This window comes from Ambystoma mexicanum, chromosome 3p (genome assembly GCF_040938575.1).
Source record: "Ambystoma mexicanum isolate Mex_15411 chromosome 3p, UKY_AmexF1_1, whole genome shotgun sequence".
Lineage (NCBI taxonomy): Eukaryota > Metazoa > Chordata > Amphibia > Caudata > Ambystomatidae > Ambystoma > Ambystoma mexicanum.
The window spans coordinates 759,050,012-759,069,151 of NC_090925.1; the positions used below are offsets into that span (position 1 = coordinate 759,050,012).

General features: G+C 44.3%; 1 protein-coding gene across 1 annotated transcript in view; it reads right to left on the minus strand.

The window, feature by feature from the left end:
- The window catches only part of ELOB (elongin B), a 211,105-nt gene that overhangs the window by 49,655 nt on the left and 142,310 nt on the right, over nucleotides 1-19,140 (minus strand). Inside the window, exon 2 of the mRNA XM_069651670.1 lies at nucleotides 10,677-10,811. Coding sequence (XP_069507771.1) covers nucleotides 10,677-10,811 — 135 coding nt within the window. The remainder of the gene's footprint in view (nucleotides 1-10,676; nucleotides 10,812-19,140) is intronic.

Sequence of the window (19,140 nt, forward strand, 5' to 3'; positions counted from 1 at the left end):
ACGGTGGCCCTTATTGCCCTCAGGCATTCGTTATATCCCCTCATTTGCTCGGTACCGGAAGGCCTTAAAGATACGCTTAATTGGTCCACTTTTAATTTACATCTGACCAGAAGCACTATTGACCTTGGTGTGGATTGCGTTTATGAGTATCATCTGTGCTTAGATTAAATTAAATCAATCAGAAGTGTCTTACAAATTCATCAAATCAGATTTCATGCATTCAGAGCAGCCGTGAACAGCTCGGCCTGCACATTCCACCTGTCCCCTTTGTCCCCCTTCTTCCCCCCCCCCCCCACACACACCTTGCCACTTTCTATAAACCTTCGCATCACCGACCTCACATGCAGTTGCTAAGGGCTCTTAAGAATTAAAAAAAATTTAAAAAAAGTTACAAACCACCACAAACCTTATGCAGAGATTCCTCACACCACATACTTTAAAATCCCCCTTTCATTGATGAGGGCTTTGAGTGATAGTTACTGTTGGGGGCGGGGGGGTGGTGGGGGCTGGAGGAGCCATCTGATTCTCTTTGATTTGGAAGGCAAAGAAAAGACTTTAGAAGCACAACGCTTCTTGAGGGATCACGACGTAAGGTCCCTTTTTAGTTTAAATTCTAAAGAGCCTTTAGCACCAAAATGTGAGCTTCACACTTGTTAATAGCCAAGTTGCCCTGGGCGGCAGGCCAAACTTGCGGGTAACGGCCCACCGCCCAAGTTAAGGACTGAGCCTTGCTGAATATCACCTCATTAAATGTTATCGTCCCCTGCCAGACACAGAAATGGAGGAGAGTTCATATTAGATGCATTGGTATTTTATCCGGCCAGGCAAGGATATTAAGTAAAGCATGGGAGAACGACAAACTGAACAGCTGGAATTGTCAAAATAACCATTTAATTTATCCTAACATTTATATGGCACCTATACACAAGTGTTTCTAACCGCAACAAGATATGATTTTGGGGGGTGGGGGGAGGGGGGTGAGAAAGCAGAACAAAAGCAGACAAAAACAGTTATATTGGCTTTGTGACAATCCTACTGTGCAAGTGCATGAGGAGTTGGTAGGTTTCAAGGGGTTAGGGGGTAGAGGGAGAACTGCAGGAGTCGGGTACCCAAAGGGAGGAGATTGGCAAGTGCTGGGGGGGGGGGGGAGGCAGCAAGTGCCGGGGGAAAGGGGGGGGGGGGGGGAGGATGAGTGCAATGGACAGGAGGGCCAGGTTGAGCTAGTCCGGGAAAGGGAGGCCGAGGGCAAGTGCTGGTAAGGGATGCTGGGGGACTGGTACGGGGTGGCTTGGGCCCTGTACGAATGAAGGGAATAGGCCTAACTCACAGCGGCAGGGGGAAACATTAGCAAGGGAGGGGGCGAGGGAAGGAATAGGAGAAAAGGAAGGTCGAGACATTTCTGGAACTTAAGATCCGGCTCAAGTCTGAGGGAGGCTGTTCCAGAGGAACCAGCCGAGGAGAGGGATCAACCTCCCCGCTATGCTTGATAAAGCGTTAGACCTGCACAGAGTTGGAGCCAGAGGACCGAAGGACTCTGTCCGGGAGGTATTTAGGGAGGGAAAGCTGGATGTAGAGAGTTACCAGGCCCCAGACAGCCTTGTGGATGATGCAAGGGGTCTTGAATTTGATCCTTGCGGTCACCTGGGAACCAGTGGAAAGATTTTAGGGCTGGAGTGATGTGGTCCCTGGGATTCAGCCAAGGATAAGTCTTGCAGTCCTAGTCTGGATTAGTTGAAAGGCGGCGAAGGAAAGAGGAAGATTGAGGATAAGGCTGCTGTAGTCCAGCTTAGAGAGAACCAGGGTTATGAAGACGCTGAGCTTCTGGGGGGAAGGTGAGGAAAGGTAGGAATGCCCCCAAGGAGGTGGAGCTGAAAGTTGACTTCTTGGCAAAGTCTGATGTAAGGAAAGAGGAGCCAAAGATGATCGCAAGGTTTTTTTTGCCTCACAGGTGGGTGAGGGGATTCAAGGGGGCTGGCCAGAGAGTTGGGACTAAGCAAGGAGCAGCTGTCCCAATGAGAAGGATCTGTCTTACTGGCATTAAGACAGATCATGCCTGAAAAAGTGTCAGGTATTCAGATAGGAGGGGAGAGGAGGTAGAGGTTGGCAGCTTGAAGGAGAGTTGTGTGTCCTCTGCATAACACTGGAAGTGAGGGGAGAAGGTAGGGACCCCACATGTAGTGCGAGGTAGAGAGAAAAAAAAAAGGACCCATTTGCACTTGGGAGGGGCCGTTTGAAAGGAAGGAGGTCCGCCATGCCAGTGCCTTGCAGCGCAAAACAGGACCTGCATTAGAACACAACTGGATAATGGTTGTAATCAGGATTTTTGCAACTGAGGGGTTGGCTCCATTAGAAAATTACTGGCTGGAAGCAGAAAGTATATTCATTTCCCGGGGATGGCCCTTGGTAGCCATTTTTTGTAAAGGAGTATGTGGTCGCTGGGAGTGATCTAAAGGGGTCTAGCTAATGTCAGGCTGCCCAAAATAGTTGGGAAACATCTTGCACTCCCTCCAACTGCTGCAATTGTTCCTTGCAGCTTCCCACTAGCCTATACTTGTCAAGGTGACATTTTGAATGGACTTGCAGTAAGAGTTAATACCCTTTCTAATATGTTAAATTAATAATCAATTACTGGTTGTACTTCGATCATGGCAGACCTTGACTGGTTTGAAACTACTGCAACAACAGTCTTCCCTTTGGTGCTTTCACACAGTCAGTTACTTGTTTAGGGGGTTGGGCCTCTAAGAAATCGGAGCCTGCTCATCAACATCTTAGTGGACATCGACCTGCAAACCCTTTGTATTCATTCTTGTCGTTTATCAATACATGGAACTTGGGGCATTGCTATATGGACTGTGACGTCATTGATTAACTCCCTGCTAGCAACTGTCCCTCCACAATCGGTTGCTCCTGTAGCGAGATTACACTACACAAATACTGGGAATCAAGTTTCTAGCTATTAGCCTGGAATAATAAGTCAGTAACCCATCAGTATTTCAAATGCATTTCTTATTTGTCAATTATCTCTCGCTAGTGGAGAGTGCACATTCTGGAGGTCTGAAATCTGATGTACTGCACAACAGAAGGGTGGATTAAGGGGTTCTTCAATCCAGCTATATCTATTTCTGCACAAGGACAAAATGTTTCACAACAATTCAGATGTTGTGTTCCTCCAATCCCAAATGTGGTGTTGCAGCAGCCTTCCAAGGCAAGACAGGGGTTCCCCTGTGCTTTCTCTGTCTCACGTTTTAGCAGTGGTGGAACATTCAAGACAGGCAGTCAGGAGGGAAGAAGAGCGGATAAAAGCAACAGGTTATTTGTTCAATACAGAGTAAACACACAATGAAAGTGCTAAGACGTTTTGTGGAAGTGTTAATTAGCGCCAAACAGTCCGTTAATATAAACCGGATTTCAGTCAGATTGGGATCCTTGAAGCCCTGAAAAGTCACTGTTCTCAGTGGGGTGATTCCTGCACTAACTGCTCAACTTTGGTACAGACATTCCTTAGAAAAGGATAGTCCGACTCCAGGTAGCACTCATACACTGGAATATGTGGTCACAGCCAGTGCTGCCGACAAGTTAACTCTAAGGTCACCAGAGACATTGCAATATATGGAAACACTAGATATGGATCCAGCTTACCCGTCCACTGGGAGTGTTGAGCATAGCGGGCTCACCTCTCTAGTCCAAACGAGATTTGTCACAGGCCATTTTACAAAAAAAATAATTGCATGCAGGTGGCCAACAAAGTTAGCACTTGGGTGCTGTTGGGCACCTTGCTTGTAATTTTACATTTACAAAAAAGATTTTAAATGTAAGAGAAAAGACAATCACTTTCATTCGGTTTTGGGCAAAATGCTAAAGCAGCCTGCAAATTATGGGATTCCCGTAGAATTTGTAAGTTTTGATCATCAGGTGAAATAAACAGCTTTAATACCTGTGGTAATGCAGCAAGCTTTGGGGTGAGGGGGTGGGGGGGGGGGGAAATATGCATCAGACTTACCAGCAGGTGAAAGGGGAGAACAGGAGAGGGCCAGGAAGATTTACAGTGGAGGGTGGTGAAGGGTCCTAGAGAAAAACAAGCAGAGCACATGGAGAAATGCAGCTGGGATTGGGAAAGTCTTACATTTCAGTGTTTTTCCATTTAGTGCGTTAATTGGCAAACGTGGCTTTACTGCAGGATTACTTACTGCTGGAATAGAAGGAGGCAATGTGACTGCAGTAGGTTTCTGCTGGACTTTCAGGGTTACTCACTGGCGGCCTTGGCTGGGGGGGTGGGTCTGGTCATTTAGGGACATGGTTTTATGTGGACTATAGATTCCTCATTTTTTGTTTGGGGGTGTATAAAATGTTTTACCAATTTGAACACTTTTTAAACGCAAAAACCTGTGGGGATACCCTCAAACACGTATCTTAATCCTAAATACCTAACCCAAACACCCAGGCCTACCTCCCCCAAAACAATGTAGTTATTTACTAGGCAGGGAGGGGGGAATATGGGTCTCTGCCTTAAGCCATGGGCAAAGTTGTTTTTTTTTTTTAACCAATTGGTGCATCAAGGATAGTGGCCAAGTGAGTGGGCTCTAGGGCAGATCTAGCATAACAAAACTCACGAAATTCAGTGAAAATAAACATTAGTTCAGACTGTAAAGAGGATCAGATTAATCGCAACAAAAACACAGGCAATATGGCAGGGGTGGGAAGTGACAGTAACTCAGCACAGCAGCGCATACAAACAAGATCACAGGAGTTCAAAGAACAAGAGCAAAAATTACATGGGTGATATACAGGAAGAGGGCCAAGTTATCACTTGCCACACCCACATTTCCTGGGTTTTGTTACGATGAATCTTATCTTAACTGCTGTACCTAGTTTTTTCAATGTAATGTCTCTTTATATTATATTTTACACACAAACGTTCAATCTTTCTTTCAGAATCTGGGCAAAAGCAAGATTTAAGACACCAAAAGCTTTGCTCGCGTGGTCTGGAGTAATCGGTGTGATGCGCCACTTAACGCCAAGTTAAGCACTGAATAGAGGCAGGAGTAAGAACTGGACTGGGGGGGCGGAGGGGGTAGCCAAAGAACTCAAAAAGCAAATCTTCGAACTCAACTAGGGATTGAAGAGGCATTCCTTGAAAACTAGTTTTCCGTTAGCTTTCCCTTTCATAGCTCCTGCTCAAGGATAAAAGTGACTTCTCAGATTGCTTTGCGTAGTAATAGTGCAAGGGAAAATAGAGGACTTCTCTAAATGTAAAGTTATAATTTTTTATACTGCCCGAAATCACAGTAGAAACGCGTACTTGAATGTGGTAGTTGCTCACCCTTTTTGTTCTAAATTCCACCTTCTTCCCAAATGTACCCAATACAAATCCTCTTTTTTTGAAACCTCTTAAGGGCTTGCAAGCAAAGCAAGGTTATTCAGAGGGGGGTGTTGCCATGTACTTGAACGCTCATTCAGCTATAAATACCGGCTGGACAGGTTGATGAGAAATGGGGCATATATATCATGTGGCATTGGCACTGCTTAACAAATATGGTAAAACCTTGTTTTTTAAAAAAGTATTACATTTTGGGGGAAGATCAAATTATTTCTATTGGTGCATGTTGTGAAATACATATTGTAAGGAAGACATGGTATCAAGAATAGACAGACAAGTGATCAGAGTTCAAGGGTGTTTATTAAACTGTATTTTGCGGGTTAGAAAACGCTTAATCTAAGATGGGAACAAGCTACAACCATCAAATAATAATAAGGCAGTCCTAGTGGCGTCTTGCCAAATAAAAGGGGCCTATTCTGAAGAAAACCCATTGCCAATCCTTCGGCTAAATACAAAAGTGTGGGATAACGTACATAAGAAAGAAAGCAGTGTTCACAGAATACGGTAATCAGGGTCTCTCTTCCCCACACTTTGAGCATGGCACAAGGCGGGATGGAGCACAGCGTACACTCAAGCTTTCCCAGCTCGAGAAAAAGTTCCGTTCTCAGCTATCAGGACCGTCGATGCCCAAGTCTTTTTCAGTAAAAAGTCTCTTGCCTTCAAAGACCTCATGTATTCAAAATAACAAAGTTCCTTTGCAATGGTATGTTGGGCAAGGTCTTTTCACCCTTCGCTCTCCCTCTTCTGGGCTCAGATCTAGTTGTTGGCGATATCAGGACCTTCACTCTGGCTTATATGCAATACAATTTCTTCCTTTGTATTCACATGTCGGTGTGATTGATTCTCACCGCATGGATTTTCCCCCCTCTTCCAGGCTCAGATCCTTATCGAACGTTTGCCTCCCTCCGTCTGGTTCACTAGCTTTTGGAAAGATTTTCTCTTTAGCATTTACAAATCTCAATGTGTTTTTAAATCATGCTTCACGACAATGAATGCCTTTCTAAACAGTTTACTGTAGACATCCCTCCGCCAGGTTCATTCTTGTGCACACACTGTTCTTTGGAGTCTTTAGACCTCAACCCTGTCCATCGGCATCCCTCGGTCGTGTTCACTCTTGCCAATCACACAGTTCCTTCTACTTCCTTACAATGTGGGATTCAATTCCCTTAGCTTTACGATCATCTGCCGGTCAAAGATTTCCAACAGTACAGAGGATTCTCGCCTTTTCCAAGGCCTTCTGGTCATGGTAGTCTCAACAATTGCGGGCAATCGCTCAGAGTTTCTCAAGTGAGCACCCATGTGGTGCCAAGCTCATTTGCAGCGGGCTTTCCCCTTTCTTATTAACAGTTCTTCGTACTTTCCTCAATTTGCCGTTTGCTACTTTAATTCAAGACAGTACGTTTTCTTATTGCCCCCCCCCCCACCCTCGACTCACCGGCTCTGATGAACCGCTTGGCTTCTCTTGTCCCTGGAGTCAAGGCCCGTACCACGGTGGCGAGAGTCTCTCCCTGGCTTGGTTATCAGCAGAGGAGGTCCACAAGTACCTGCTGGAACACACGCGGGCTATTGTTCACGGTCTTACGATGCCTTCCGTGGAGATTTCACGGGCCTTGGTCGGAAAGGCCAAGGTCACTTCTCACCTTGTCACCCTCTCAGTTCACACCGTCTTTCTCCTCCTCTTGAACTGCCGTACTTGGCTAGCTGAAAGGTTGTGCCGTCTGCCTTGCTCGTATTGTGCTCTGGTGCTCCACCTTTTAACCCTGTTGGGAAGGGAAAGGACGTCAGGCGTGTGTGATTCTAGTCAATTGCCTGACTTTGCCTGACCCTTGTGTTGGGACAGGTCAAGTAAACAGCTTTAGTGTTAATCAGTTTTCTTTCGTGTAGGGAGAAAGTGTTCTTGTCGGGAGAGGTAGCGTCTCAAGTATTCTGCGTGGTAGGATGGAGAAGAGACGTTTTATGGAATTATAGTCTTCGTCCTACACGGGCAAGTGATTTCGGAAGGGCACGGTTTGTAGGGTTTGTGAAATGAATGGGATGATTGTGTTTTGTCAAAGCAGATCGTGAGTTCGGAAAATAACTAGAGGAATGCAGAAGAGACTGATCAGGAGCATTCTGGTCCGTAACAGAAAGATAGGGACCCTAGAAGATGTTTCCCACAGCACTGGGGTTTGGCTTCTTAGAGGGCTTACAATAGGCAGATGGTTAGTTGGCTTTGGCCAAAAAGAGGTGCCATGAGAGGAAGGGAGGTAGATTTAGTACAGCCTACAAAGGCCTCAGGGATCTCGTCGTCCTCTCCTTCCCCTGTAGATTACCATGGCTCACCTGGAGTATTACCCTGAGCACATCAGAGAGGTCCCCTACCCAAATGGTCCTTCCCCACTTGGCTACTCCTATGTTTGGGATAAGAGAGGGCTAGTTCTTCTTTGGCCACCTGAATAAGTGATTCCCGGATCCACTTGGGTGAATACCCTCAGGTTTCTCGCAATATTAAAGGGACTGGTTGGTTAAATACATAAAAGCACAAAGGTGCTGCATGTCCATCATGTATGAATGATGGAAAGAACTTGGCTGCAGCCAAGAATACAATTGTTTCAGGATGTCACTGTTGCTAATGAAAGGCACAAGAAAGCCCGATTTGCCCAGCTCATTTCACAAACACATTGTCAAATTGCAACATGAGGCATACCTGAACCTAAAACTACAAAATAAACGAAAACCAATCTAAAAATAAAAATAACTATGAACAAAAAGATCACATTGGAGAGTGGCAGGAGTAGCAATCGCTAGTGGATTTTGTGAAGATTGTACATAGTGCTTATTCAACATTTACAGCAACAGGCCAGTCTCATTCCAAAGGTCAGTTTAAAATGTTAGCTGTACATCAGGGATGTTCTAGATCTTAAGCCACAAACTTCTCTGTATTTCAACATTCAATTTTTTATGCGTCCTCCATAAAAGGACTTTGGGCTAGCAGAGTAAGCTTAAAGACGATCCTAAGCTCAACTGGAAGCCAGTGATGTTTTTTCCATACTGGCGAGATGTGTCGGCAGCTAGGAGTATTGGGGACTATGCAGGCTGCCGTGTTCAGTAAGACCTTCAAATGCTTAACAGCAACTTTGGGAGACTCCGAGTATTACAGTAAATCGAGCTTGGAGACTACAATGGCTCTGGTGACTGGATACAGAGAGGGATCAATCTTGGAACAGCAGCATCATAAGATAATTGGCAGAGCAGATTATGGAATTTATCTGTGGAATCATGGAAAGACTAGAGGGAAAGATGTCTCCCAGCGTCTTAATCTTAGCTATATACTGAGAGGCTAGAATAAGTTTCATTTGCAGCCGAGGTAACTTGTTTACTTAAAGAAACAAATAAGCTCAGTATCAGATATCCATGGTTTGATTGTATAAAAAAAAAATACTGAATCCGTTTAGTGTTAGCCTGTGGATCTTTGCCAGCCCTGGAAACGAGTTGATGGCTGCAAAGTTTTGAAAGAGGACATCTAGGTCTATCAGGATTTCAAGGAGAGGCTTTAGATAAATAGGACTGGCTGTTGTCGCAAAATATTATTTTTCAGAACTATGCAGGCAGCATCTAGATCATTCTTTAGTTATCTAGGAATTAAAATACCAACTTCAAGAATGTAATAATCTTCTAGGGTAAGATTGGATAGATCAAAATTGGCTTAGTCTCAATACAACCAATACAGACAGTTTAATTGTGTTGGGCTCACTAAGAATAAAAGGAAGAGTTGCTCCATACACAGATTCCTGTAGCAAATGCAAATTTAAAAACGCTCGGATTGGTTTGGAATGTATGCATCTACGTTGATTCAACATGGACCATGGCGGATGAAGATAATAAAGTACTGAGCTCAGTCAATTCTTATTTCATGATCCTCACACAAATCTGACACTTCCATTCAGAAGATCAAAGTGTGTCAATAGCTGGGGAGATTATCTGTTCATGTATAGACTACAGTAGCACTGCATTATTGGGGGCTCCAAACAGGCCATCAATGGTCTCCAACTACTGCAGAATAATGCTGCAAGAATAGTTTACCTGCACTGCAAGAAACAAAAATAAATAAATTTAAAGAAAAAAAAAACACATTCTTCAACTACTCTGGCTTCCGGTAACAGCCAGAGTAACATTTCGTCAATAATTGTTTTCATAACCTTCCATGGGATGGGTCACTCAACCTGCCGAAAAGATTTAAATTCCATCCTCTCACTAGATCTTTGCAATAAACTGAAAAACCTTCTACATAAAGCTAGTTGAAGATCAAGAGTTTGATCCTAGCTCTAGAATGCACTCCTCCTGGAACTTCAAAACATCAATGAATTACTCAAAAGGAAGGTTTTCAGCTTGCCCCTAAAAAGGTAGTTCTGTAGATAAACTCTGATCTATGCACCTTAACCACACTTACTATGGCCTTGGGGCTTTAGGTGCAATATAAAGGCTTACAGACATTAAATAGCTGGGGTGATGGTCTAATTCGGTGTCCCCCAGGGATTATGTTACGTTTCCACCGGAGATTGATATGGACCAGTTTTAACTCTGCCGAGTCCATTAATAACAAAAGAGATCCATTTAACTGATTAGTTAGTAACATGAAAAGCTTCTTTGATTCACCGAATTAAGCTATAGTGGTCATGGGCATCGAAGGAGGAAGACAAATCCAGCAACAGGATGAGACCAAAGTCACCCCCATCTGTTATTTCAAGGAGTGAATCGTTGATGTCCACCAAAGCACGTTCAGAACGCCTCGCTGACGTAAACACAAACTGGCGGTCCTAAAAGTGCGTTCAAGTTTAGCAGGTCAACTAGTTTGGTTACTTATATTCTGATGTGCAGAGTTTGCATAGAGTGTCAGTCAGTAGGCAAACTCACAGCTCATCAGTTACTGTTTTGCTTCCAAGAACAGTAACAAACATTCCCTTAACTAGACAAATATCGCGTTAATAGTGTCTGTGCTGGACTGTCCTCAGAAGCACATCTGTGTTAGAAGACAGCCGAAAAGCAAATCACTGTTTTCTAGTCTCCAAATTTCCTCACGAAATGAGGCGCTCCGGGTCTTTATTCCATCACAGTATAAATAATAAACCGTATAAACACTTATATACAGATAGAAGATAAAACCATCAGAAAACCAGCTCCTTTAACGTTAATGAGAGAATGACAGCTTGCCACCAACTGGGATAATTCATTGTTATTATTAGGTGGCAAGGGGCAGCCTAAACCAGCACATCAAGTTGAACAAAAAACAGCGCTCAGTTGGGCGGGGCAGGAGAGTCACCTTGTAGAGCCGCTGGTCCTCGGGGGGCCTCTTCAGGATACCCTCCACAATTCGCTTCAGGTCATACACTGTGGTGGACTCCTTGGCATCAGTGAAGATTGTGGTCTTCTGGCGGCGTATCATAAGAAAGACATCCTAGAAGAGAAAACGAGAACAGGCTAGTGAGCAGGAGTTTAAGGACGCCCAGGCAAATTGAACACACAGTTAGGCATTTGAAGACTTCAAATACTAAACATCCTCCAGTTAAAACATTCAAACCAAAGAAGATGAAGAGAACTGTTGGTCCAAATCATCTCTATTACAGGAAAAAGGCACCAGAGTCATTTAATTTTTTTATTGGCCCTTCACATAGTCAAACATTTATGAAATTTAATTTACAATTATATAGCCGTTACTATCAAACCCAAGAGATTATAGATGTCATGCATACAGAAATGCGAACTAGCAAAAATTACTGACATATTGCATGGTGCTTGCACAAACATCTATTCCCCTGCAGACAGGGAATAAAGTGCACAAATATAGCAATTCCAAACATACATGTGACCTGCACACGTGAGTTATAAAGATTCACTGAACGCATATTAGATTAATAAGAGCTAAAAAGTCTGTCGCAACGTAGCACTTCTACACGGAAAACGTTGGTGAAATATTTGTGCTTTTTCAAGGCGCAAACCACGGGTAAGCACTTTTTGTACTGCTGCACAAGAAAAATAGGGAGTAGAAAACCCATCATTCACATGCTCAAGGAACAATTGGATCAGTAAAGTGCATGAGGAGGGGAGAAGGCAGAGGGGGAAAAGGGAAGTAGATAGAAATACAGGTGTATTAGAATATGTTCACGGGGCAGATAAGGGCTGGGGTATGTTAAGAAGTGTGTTAACCACAGGTACCTACACAACTTCAATAACCATGGTATAAGTGATAAGGAAGCCAAGGAACCTAAAATAACCATGCAGAGGCGATCAGGAGGGGCATACCACAGGGAGGACTCAGCGAGCGCCATAGTTTCAAGAGTTTATTTTTTTAAAGGAAGTGTAGGTGGTCATTACTTTGAGGCAGCAGTGGAAAAACTGCTCCAAAAGGGTTTCATGTGTTAATATCCCTGCAAAAATATCGTCATTCAAAAATATCGCCATATTTATGTGCCGATATTAAGGCATGGAACCTACTGGGGGACGCCACCGCAACCTCTCCATTTTTAAGGGAGGGGGACAATGCAACCACAACCCCCGCTCCCAAAATTATCCCCCCCAAAAATATCGCCTATGGCCGATCCAGACGACCATATATACAGCGATATTTTTGGTGGGGATAATATGGAGTGATACCTCCAAAAAGGTGGCTCCTGCAGTGCCAAGACATCCTCCATCAAGTTGCTTGTCTAAATGTCACAACTACTAGTATTTGAGGATTAGCATCTCAAGTGCCTTACTTTCTTCCTGAGGTATAAAGGACTTTTGAAGCTGAAGGCTTTACGGATAAGGCAGAGGATGTGGAAGTCCATGCTCGTTCAGATGGGGAGCTATTGTAGGGACAGATCCGATGTGATGCAATTCCCTAGATTTGAGACCCAGGGTGAGTTATGTCCTGGATCACTTTGAGAAAGGCTGCTAGGAATGCCCAGGAAGAAGGGGGTTAGAGTAGTCTAGTTGTGAAAGAACCATAGAAGATGTGACCTGCAAGTTTTGAGACATATTGAGGAGAGGCAGAATGTGCCCAAAACATTTTGCGAGTTTGGGACCAAGGCAAGAAAGGCAGCAGATAATCAATGAGGACACCAAAGTTTTTTTGTTGAGGAAATGGTGTGGGAAGGACAGTGGGAAGGACAGTGGGAAGGACAGTGGCCAGAATGAAACCTGGGCACAAGAGTGTTCTTTCTAAGAATACTTCCGAGAGTTAATGGCTTAGTTGAAGCTGTAAATGGCTACTAGCTTGAGAAGGTCTTTACAAGTGCGCCTTCAGCCACTTGTTTTATATTAGTGTCTTGCGCTGAATCTGTATTATAAACTAGCATTGGCAAAGCCCACAATTTTGGCTCGTGTATGGGTATTTAATATGCATTTGCCAAGCACTGCTATTAAATGCCCAGGCAAATCAAACCATTTACCAGTTTTGCCATTTCATAAGGTAGTGTACCATTATGTCAATGCCTGGCAAAAAGCTAAAACAATTGGCTTTGCTAAAGCTTGTTTTATTTATTTGGCAGTTGTATTGGGACAGTTCTGCAAAAAAAAGTTTAAGTCTCTGGAAATATGCTAGACATAAAGACATGAGGAGAGGAGTTCGAGTTAGATAGGGAAGCACAAGGATTGGTCAGGAGAAAAGCAAGAGGACATCCATGTGGACAGTCTAAGCAACCAAAGAAGGCCAATGGCATTGGCTGTTGTAAGGTGAAACATCTTAGTTCACACACACAAACAATTTGGTAGATAAACTGAAGGTAAAGGAAAATGATCACATGGTGCTGGAGGGGTCGATAAATTACTGCAAATGTGAGAATTGATGAATGATTGAAGGTGGGAGAATGAATGACTGAGGACAGAAATTGGGGTATGCTGCTGGAGAGATGAATACAATATTTTAAAGATGGTTAAATCAAAGCAAACGGCATACATTATGATGTATGGATGGGAAATGGGTAGAGAAAGCTGTGAATGTTTATACATCTGCCTTACTAATGTGCCATGATCACCTCGTTTAGGTGTCTGACATGGTAATTGGCGGAAAAGTGAACATTATGTGGGTGTCCTAGTTGGAGGTACTTGCCACTGTCAATTTAACAGAAAGAGTCCCAAATGTCATGAATGTTCACTAAATAATGTTAGTTTTGCTCTGCATGTTTTGCTTTTTTGTATCATTAACTTTTAATCCAATAAAGTAATTCAAATCAATGCCAACATAACCAGAGCATTTTATAGAATTAAAGAGCAAGATTGACGGAACCAGGAATCTGATGCAACCATAAATGGACATTGCATTTGTAGTACTTCGAAGGTTTAGAAAAAAGAAAAGGTTTACTCAGCAGGTAGGTAGCAGTCGATAATATATTTGAGTGAGAAGACCAAAACTGAAGGAGTCAAAGTAGACCAGAGTAACAAAACAAAACCAATTGTTTTCTATTAACAATAAACCACCATGACCAAAGAGCATGCAGAAGACCACGAAAGGAAAAACTGATTCCATTCATGTTAATCTGTTTTAGAACATGGGAAGCGTACAAACGCATTGAAATACTCAAGGGTGAGATTAAATGGGAAGTATATAGTACAACAATACAAACATACAATGTATCAAAATATCTAATTGTAGATTCAAAATCTAAAAGGTCACACCACATCTCAAAATGTGGGTATATCAACATGCAGTCTGAAAAAGGACCTTTCATGAAGCAACAATACTCGCCATATTGTCAAACCATTATTAAATGGGGCAATTTGGTAATCGCCATAATCTTAATTTACACAGTTAGGCGGAAGTTAACTATTTTGACCCTTTTTTTTCACTCTATACATATTAGCTCTGTCGGGCAGGTCATGGAGATTAATCACTCCTGCTTGCCTCTTTATCTTCCCTCCTATTTTGTCAATAGTATCTATGATCTTGGACAAACAGTATTGTAAATTAGGGCAAGACCACAGGATGTGGTCGGCATAGCATTTAAATTACTCCATCTTCAACAGGGGTCAGTATGTCTTAATCCCACACTAACTTTTGCAGCGTGCAATGCCATCCCTGGAGAATCAAATTGTGCATGTTTGTTTCGTTGCAGCATTTCTGAGGCTGGTCCTGTGGTGCTGAAGAAAATTCCATTGATCAGTAAAGTCACGCTCCCATTTATATCAGAGATTAAAGGGATATTACCAAGAAAAAGAGTTTAACACTGTAGCATATAAAGTTAGAGTCTTCCGTGAAGTTCTCTACTACTGGCAAGGTGATGCCACTCCTTTTTGTGGACTTCATCACTTCCTCTAAACAAACCTTGGGTTGCGATTCATTCCATTGTTGCGCCTCTTGACAGACGATTTATTGTCCACGTATCGAATGGAACAAATGTATTGCCATGCCTCACACCCTCTGGATATTCAGTAATCCAACACTAGACCATATTTTCCTTAAAAATGGGTTCTGTTCCCTCCCATTTTCTTTTTCCAGTTGTCCTAGATAGGCAAGTCTTAATGTAGTAAGGGGGCCAACTCAAATGTACCCTATTCCGGTTTTTAGAAGTACAATGCTAATAGTGGATGCATGGTTAATTGGGACTTTTTCCAGATTACATTTCCTGCCCCACACCTCCCTCAAGAGAGCTAGCTCCTATTAGAGAGTTTTCAATGTCAATCCAACCTGGTACCTGATCGGGGTATGAAACATGCACCATTAAAGCAACTCGAGATATTAAAGTATAAAGCTCAACATAGGGGAGTTTGACCTTCCGTTTATGTGCTTTAAAAAGTGAGCATTGATGCAGACATTCATAGAAACACATGGGTATCCAGAGAAAGTCTGCATATGACCAAATTGGTAGCATATTAAATCTATAAATACATTTGGGTGCGTGCAAGATGGCAGTGATGTTCTGATGCTCTGCAGAAGGCCAAAAGAAAGTTGACCAAATCATCCGTTTCACCCGTCAGATTTCAGATGTGGCGGTGGTGATGGATAGCGTGTGATCCCGGGACCAAATCAGTGTCTCCCACTGCAACCTTAACCATTACGCTATCCATGCAGGGTTTGAGCTGGGCCCGGCCAGGGAGTAATGGCGGACACTGCGGCTTCAGGTCTTTGATTGGGGAGGAGCCGAATCACACGACAGCCTGAAGGCAAAAGCGAAACCACCATCCCTGGGGTGATCCGAGACCGGGCTGGTGGCCGGAGACTGCAGGGGCGAGTTGTACATCCCACCCCGCTGCCCCATTAGTGATCGATGCCCAACAACCGCGTGCGCACAAACGGTTACTTTAACTGCCATAAATCATCCTCTAGACTGGATTACTGGATGGCCCGACTACCAATCTTGCCCACATTAGTCAATGCACGATCCTTCCTATGACGGCATCAGATCATGCACCCCTGCTCCTTTTTAGGATAGTGATATGCCCCCGGCCAGACCACCCTGGCGCCTGAATTTAAGAGCACTTACATAACCAGATTTAATTATGAAACTGGGTGAAGACATTGACCTGTTTTGGCGTACTGACCTGTTTTGGCGTACTAACCTGATTCCCGGCTACTCCCCGGGCACCTGTTTGGACGCCATCAAAGCTTTCCTTAGAGGGCAGTGCATATTGCAATGGGCCCATGAACTAAAGGGTTGGGGGGTGTGAGATAACCGAATTGGGGCAGACATTGCACTTGCAGAAACTCAAACGGACCTGTGACCCCACCATATACACCATATACACGCGGCTCAATATGGTAGGTGGTCACAGGCCTACTACCAAGATGCCGAAAGACCCCTTCACCTAATGGCACTTGACCTTCGCACCAGACAGGCCTCCCAACAAATATGCAGCATCAGGGATACCAACACTAACCATCCAATGAAAAAAAGCAGACTATTCGAGGAATTTTACAGCAAACTATATGCCAAACTGAGCCCAATTGCCCCATAAAATAGAGGCGTTCCTTACCACGCTTCACCTAAATACACTCAGTGTCTCACAAAAGGCAGAACTAGAGAGGCCGGTAACAGCGTAGGAAGTTACCCACGCCATAGCCATATTGGTCAGGAGGGGATGCATCTGGTCCTGATGGCATACCGATTGATTTCTATAAAATAATGACTGACCAGATGGCCCCACTGCTTGAATAGTTTTTCGTTCAAAGCACCAACTATGGGCCACCTTCCGAAATCGAGGATGGCGGCCAACAAAAGCAGGGGCGTTACCCTGAAGACTGTGGATCACATCAGCCGATCTCACTCGACGTGGATGCCAAATCCTTAACCAAGTGCCTAGCATGCAGAATCAACAAACTACTCCCTCAACTGATCCACAAAGATGAGACTGAATATTGTATTGCAGGCCGCCACTCTGGATAATGTTAGGCGGCTTCTACACGATGAACTACTATTGACACTTGATGCAGAGAAAATATTTGATAAACTAAGGTGGGACTTTTTGTTCAGTGGTCTCACGGCATATGGGTTCCCGCCGGCTCTAATAGGGCTCATACGCTTATTATATACCAACCCCCAAGCCTCTATAACCACAAACGGAAATCCCTCCAACAACTTCAATTTGGACTCGGGCACGAGACAGGGCTGCCCTCTGCCCTCTCCCCCACCTCCTGTATGCACTATCCATAGAAGATCTTGCAGAAAAACTTTGCAATGACCCATTCTGGAACAACGCGATCCGGGGCTCTGAGGAACACTGCATATCTCCATATACGCTGATCTGCTAGTGTAGAGGGAACCCACCGGTGTCTCCCACACCTGTGACGCCTTTTACATAAGCTTGGGCACATGACGGGCGACAAGGTGAATTGGTCAAAATCTGAGGTCCTCCCCATTAGACCAGACAAATCTTGGGACCCAGGAGGTGTTGCACTGTTCAATCTCCAACAACACTCCATAAAATACCTGGGAATCCATATCGCCCCTTCCATTCATGAACAAGCAAATCTGAATTACGCACCCAACCTGGCAAAGATAATTGCTGATCTTGCTAGATGGAGTACGCTACCACTATCATTAATGAGGTGCATTAAAAAGATGAACTTGCTTACAAAACTGATTTATCTTGTTCTAATGCTCCCATGCGCTCACTCGCAGAAAATGTATAAAGATTTGCACAAACAACCTAAATTCATCTGGAAGAGTTCGGCTTGAAATTCTACAAGTTTCCAAAAGTGATGGGGGCCTGGCGTTCCCCGTCTGGCGAACCTACCACCAAGCCAACCAATTATGCTGGGCCAAAAGATGGCTAGACACATCGGACTCATCCAGCTGGTGCCAAATCAAATTGTCTAATGTCTCCATACACGCCAGCAAAAATTCTGGCGATCTCCCAGAAAACATCAGAATACATCCACTACTTGGTCCAACGCTAACTCAGTGGCACAGGATGAGGGGGGATTATGGGGTGCCGACACCAGAGCCACCCCCGCCTGGATCAGCATGCGTGCATTCCTCTCAATAGGTCTCGTTCTGCACAAATATCAGAATTCCCTATGGACAGAGTTGAGGACCTATATGATGGAGACGAACCACTGGGTTTTTCGGGGGCTAGTAGAATACTCCAGTGTATGGAGTGGATACATTGCCACACCATAAGAGGAGTGATCAAAACAAACACTACCAGACACAAGACAACCCCTCAGCAGGTGAGCAAGAAATGGAGCAAAACCCTACTGAATATCCAAGGCTGCGCTCATTCTACACCATCTGCACCCCCAACACCAGACGCAATATAACCCTAACACCACAATGGTCTAGTGATTTAAACACCTCAGTCGACGTAGGTGATATCTACGACTACTTCGAGAACATATCCTCCATGACATGCAATATTCGCAACAGCGAAATCCAATATAAATTAATCCAACAACTGTACTACACCCCCTGCAAACCACAGCATGGGCCTGGTACGCTCTCCCTCATGTGCTGGCGCCAATGTGGCGGGCCAAGTCATGTGGTCATGTCCGGCTATACTACACTATTGGAAGCAAATACACATATATTAGTCTGACACTTCCATTGAGCTTGTCCCTGGGCCCATGTACAGATGAGACAGCCTTGCACTCGGACCCCAACGTGAGACACTTAACACACATACTTCTGTTCTCAGCACGCAAAGGTAATATGGGATCCGATATCCAAGATGGCTGTTAAATGATCTTGTTCGAATGGCAAAGGAGGTCTACCCCAGCCCCACCCCATTTAGTCCACTACCTTAGACATGACGCCTCTGCATGCTCCCAGCCTCTGGTCTCCCAACCTCCAACTCAGGTGAGGTTTCCACCCCACTTGCTGTCTGTGGGTTGTCATACAGGTCCCTCAACCTTGACGCCTCCAATAAAACTCCGGTAGCCAAATGGAGTCTCTTTATCCGACTGCTCATTCTCTTCATAAATGGAAGAATGACTTAAAATAGTCTTTCCAGGGTAGTGGTACATACGTTTTCTCAGGAATGAGGAATTTTGTAAATAATGAGTTCGATTGCTGGAAGAGTCGTCGAAACGTCTTCATTGGCGCCGTAGATTTTACTGGGGCGCTCGGCAAGGATGTCAAAGTCAAGGGTTTGGCTGCAGTCGAAGGTGTTGATGGCGTCGACGACCGCGACTTATGCTTACCGCTAGACTGATCCTTCAATGTGACTTCATTGGATTGAAGTTTCTACAGCTCTCGATGCAGATCGGGGCTTCGTCCCTGGGCTCGAGGGTGCGCAGGATTGAAGTTGAGCCAAGTCCTTCCCGGCTTCTTTTGAAGGCGCGGTAGGAGCATGGCTTGGAGGCTTTTGTT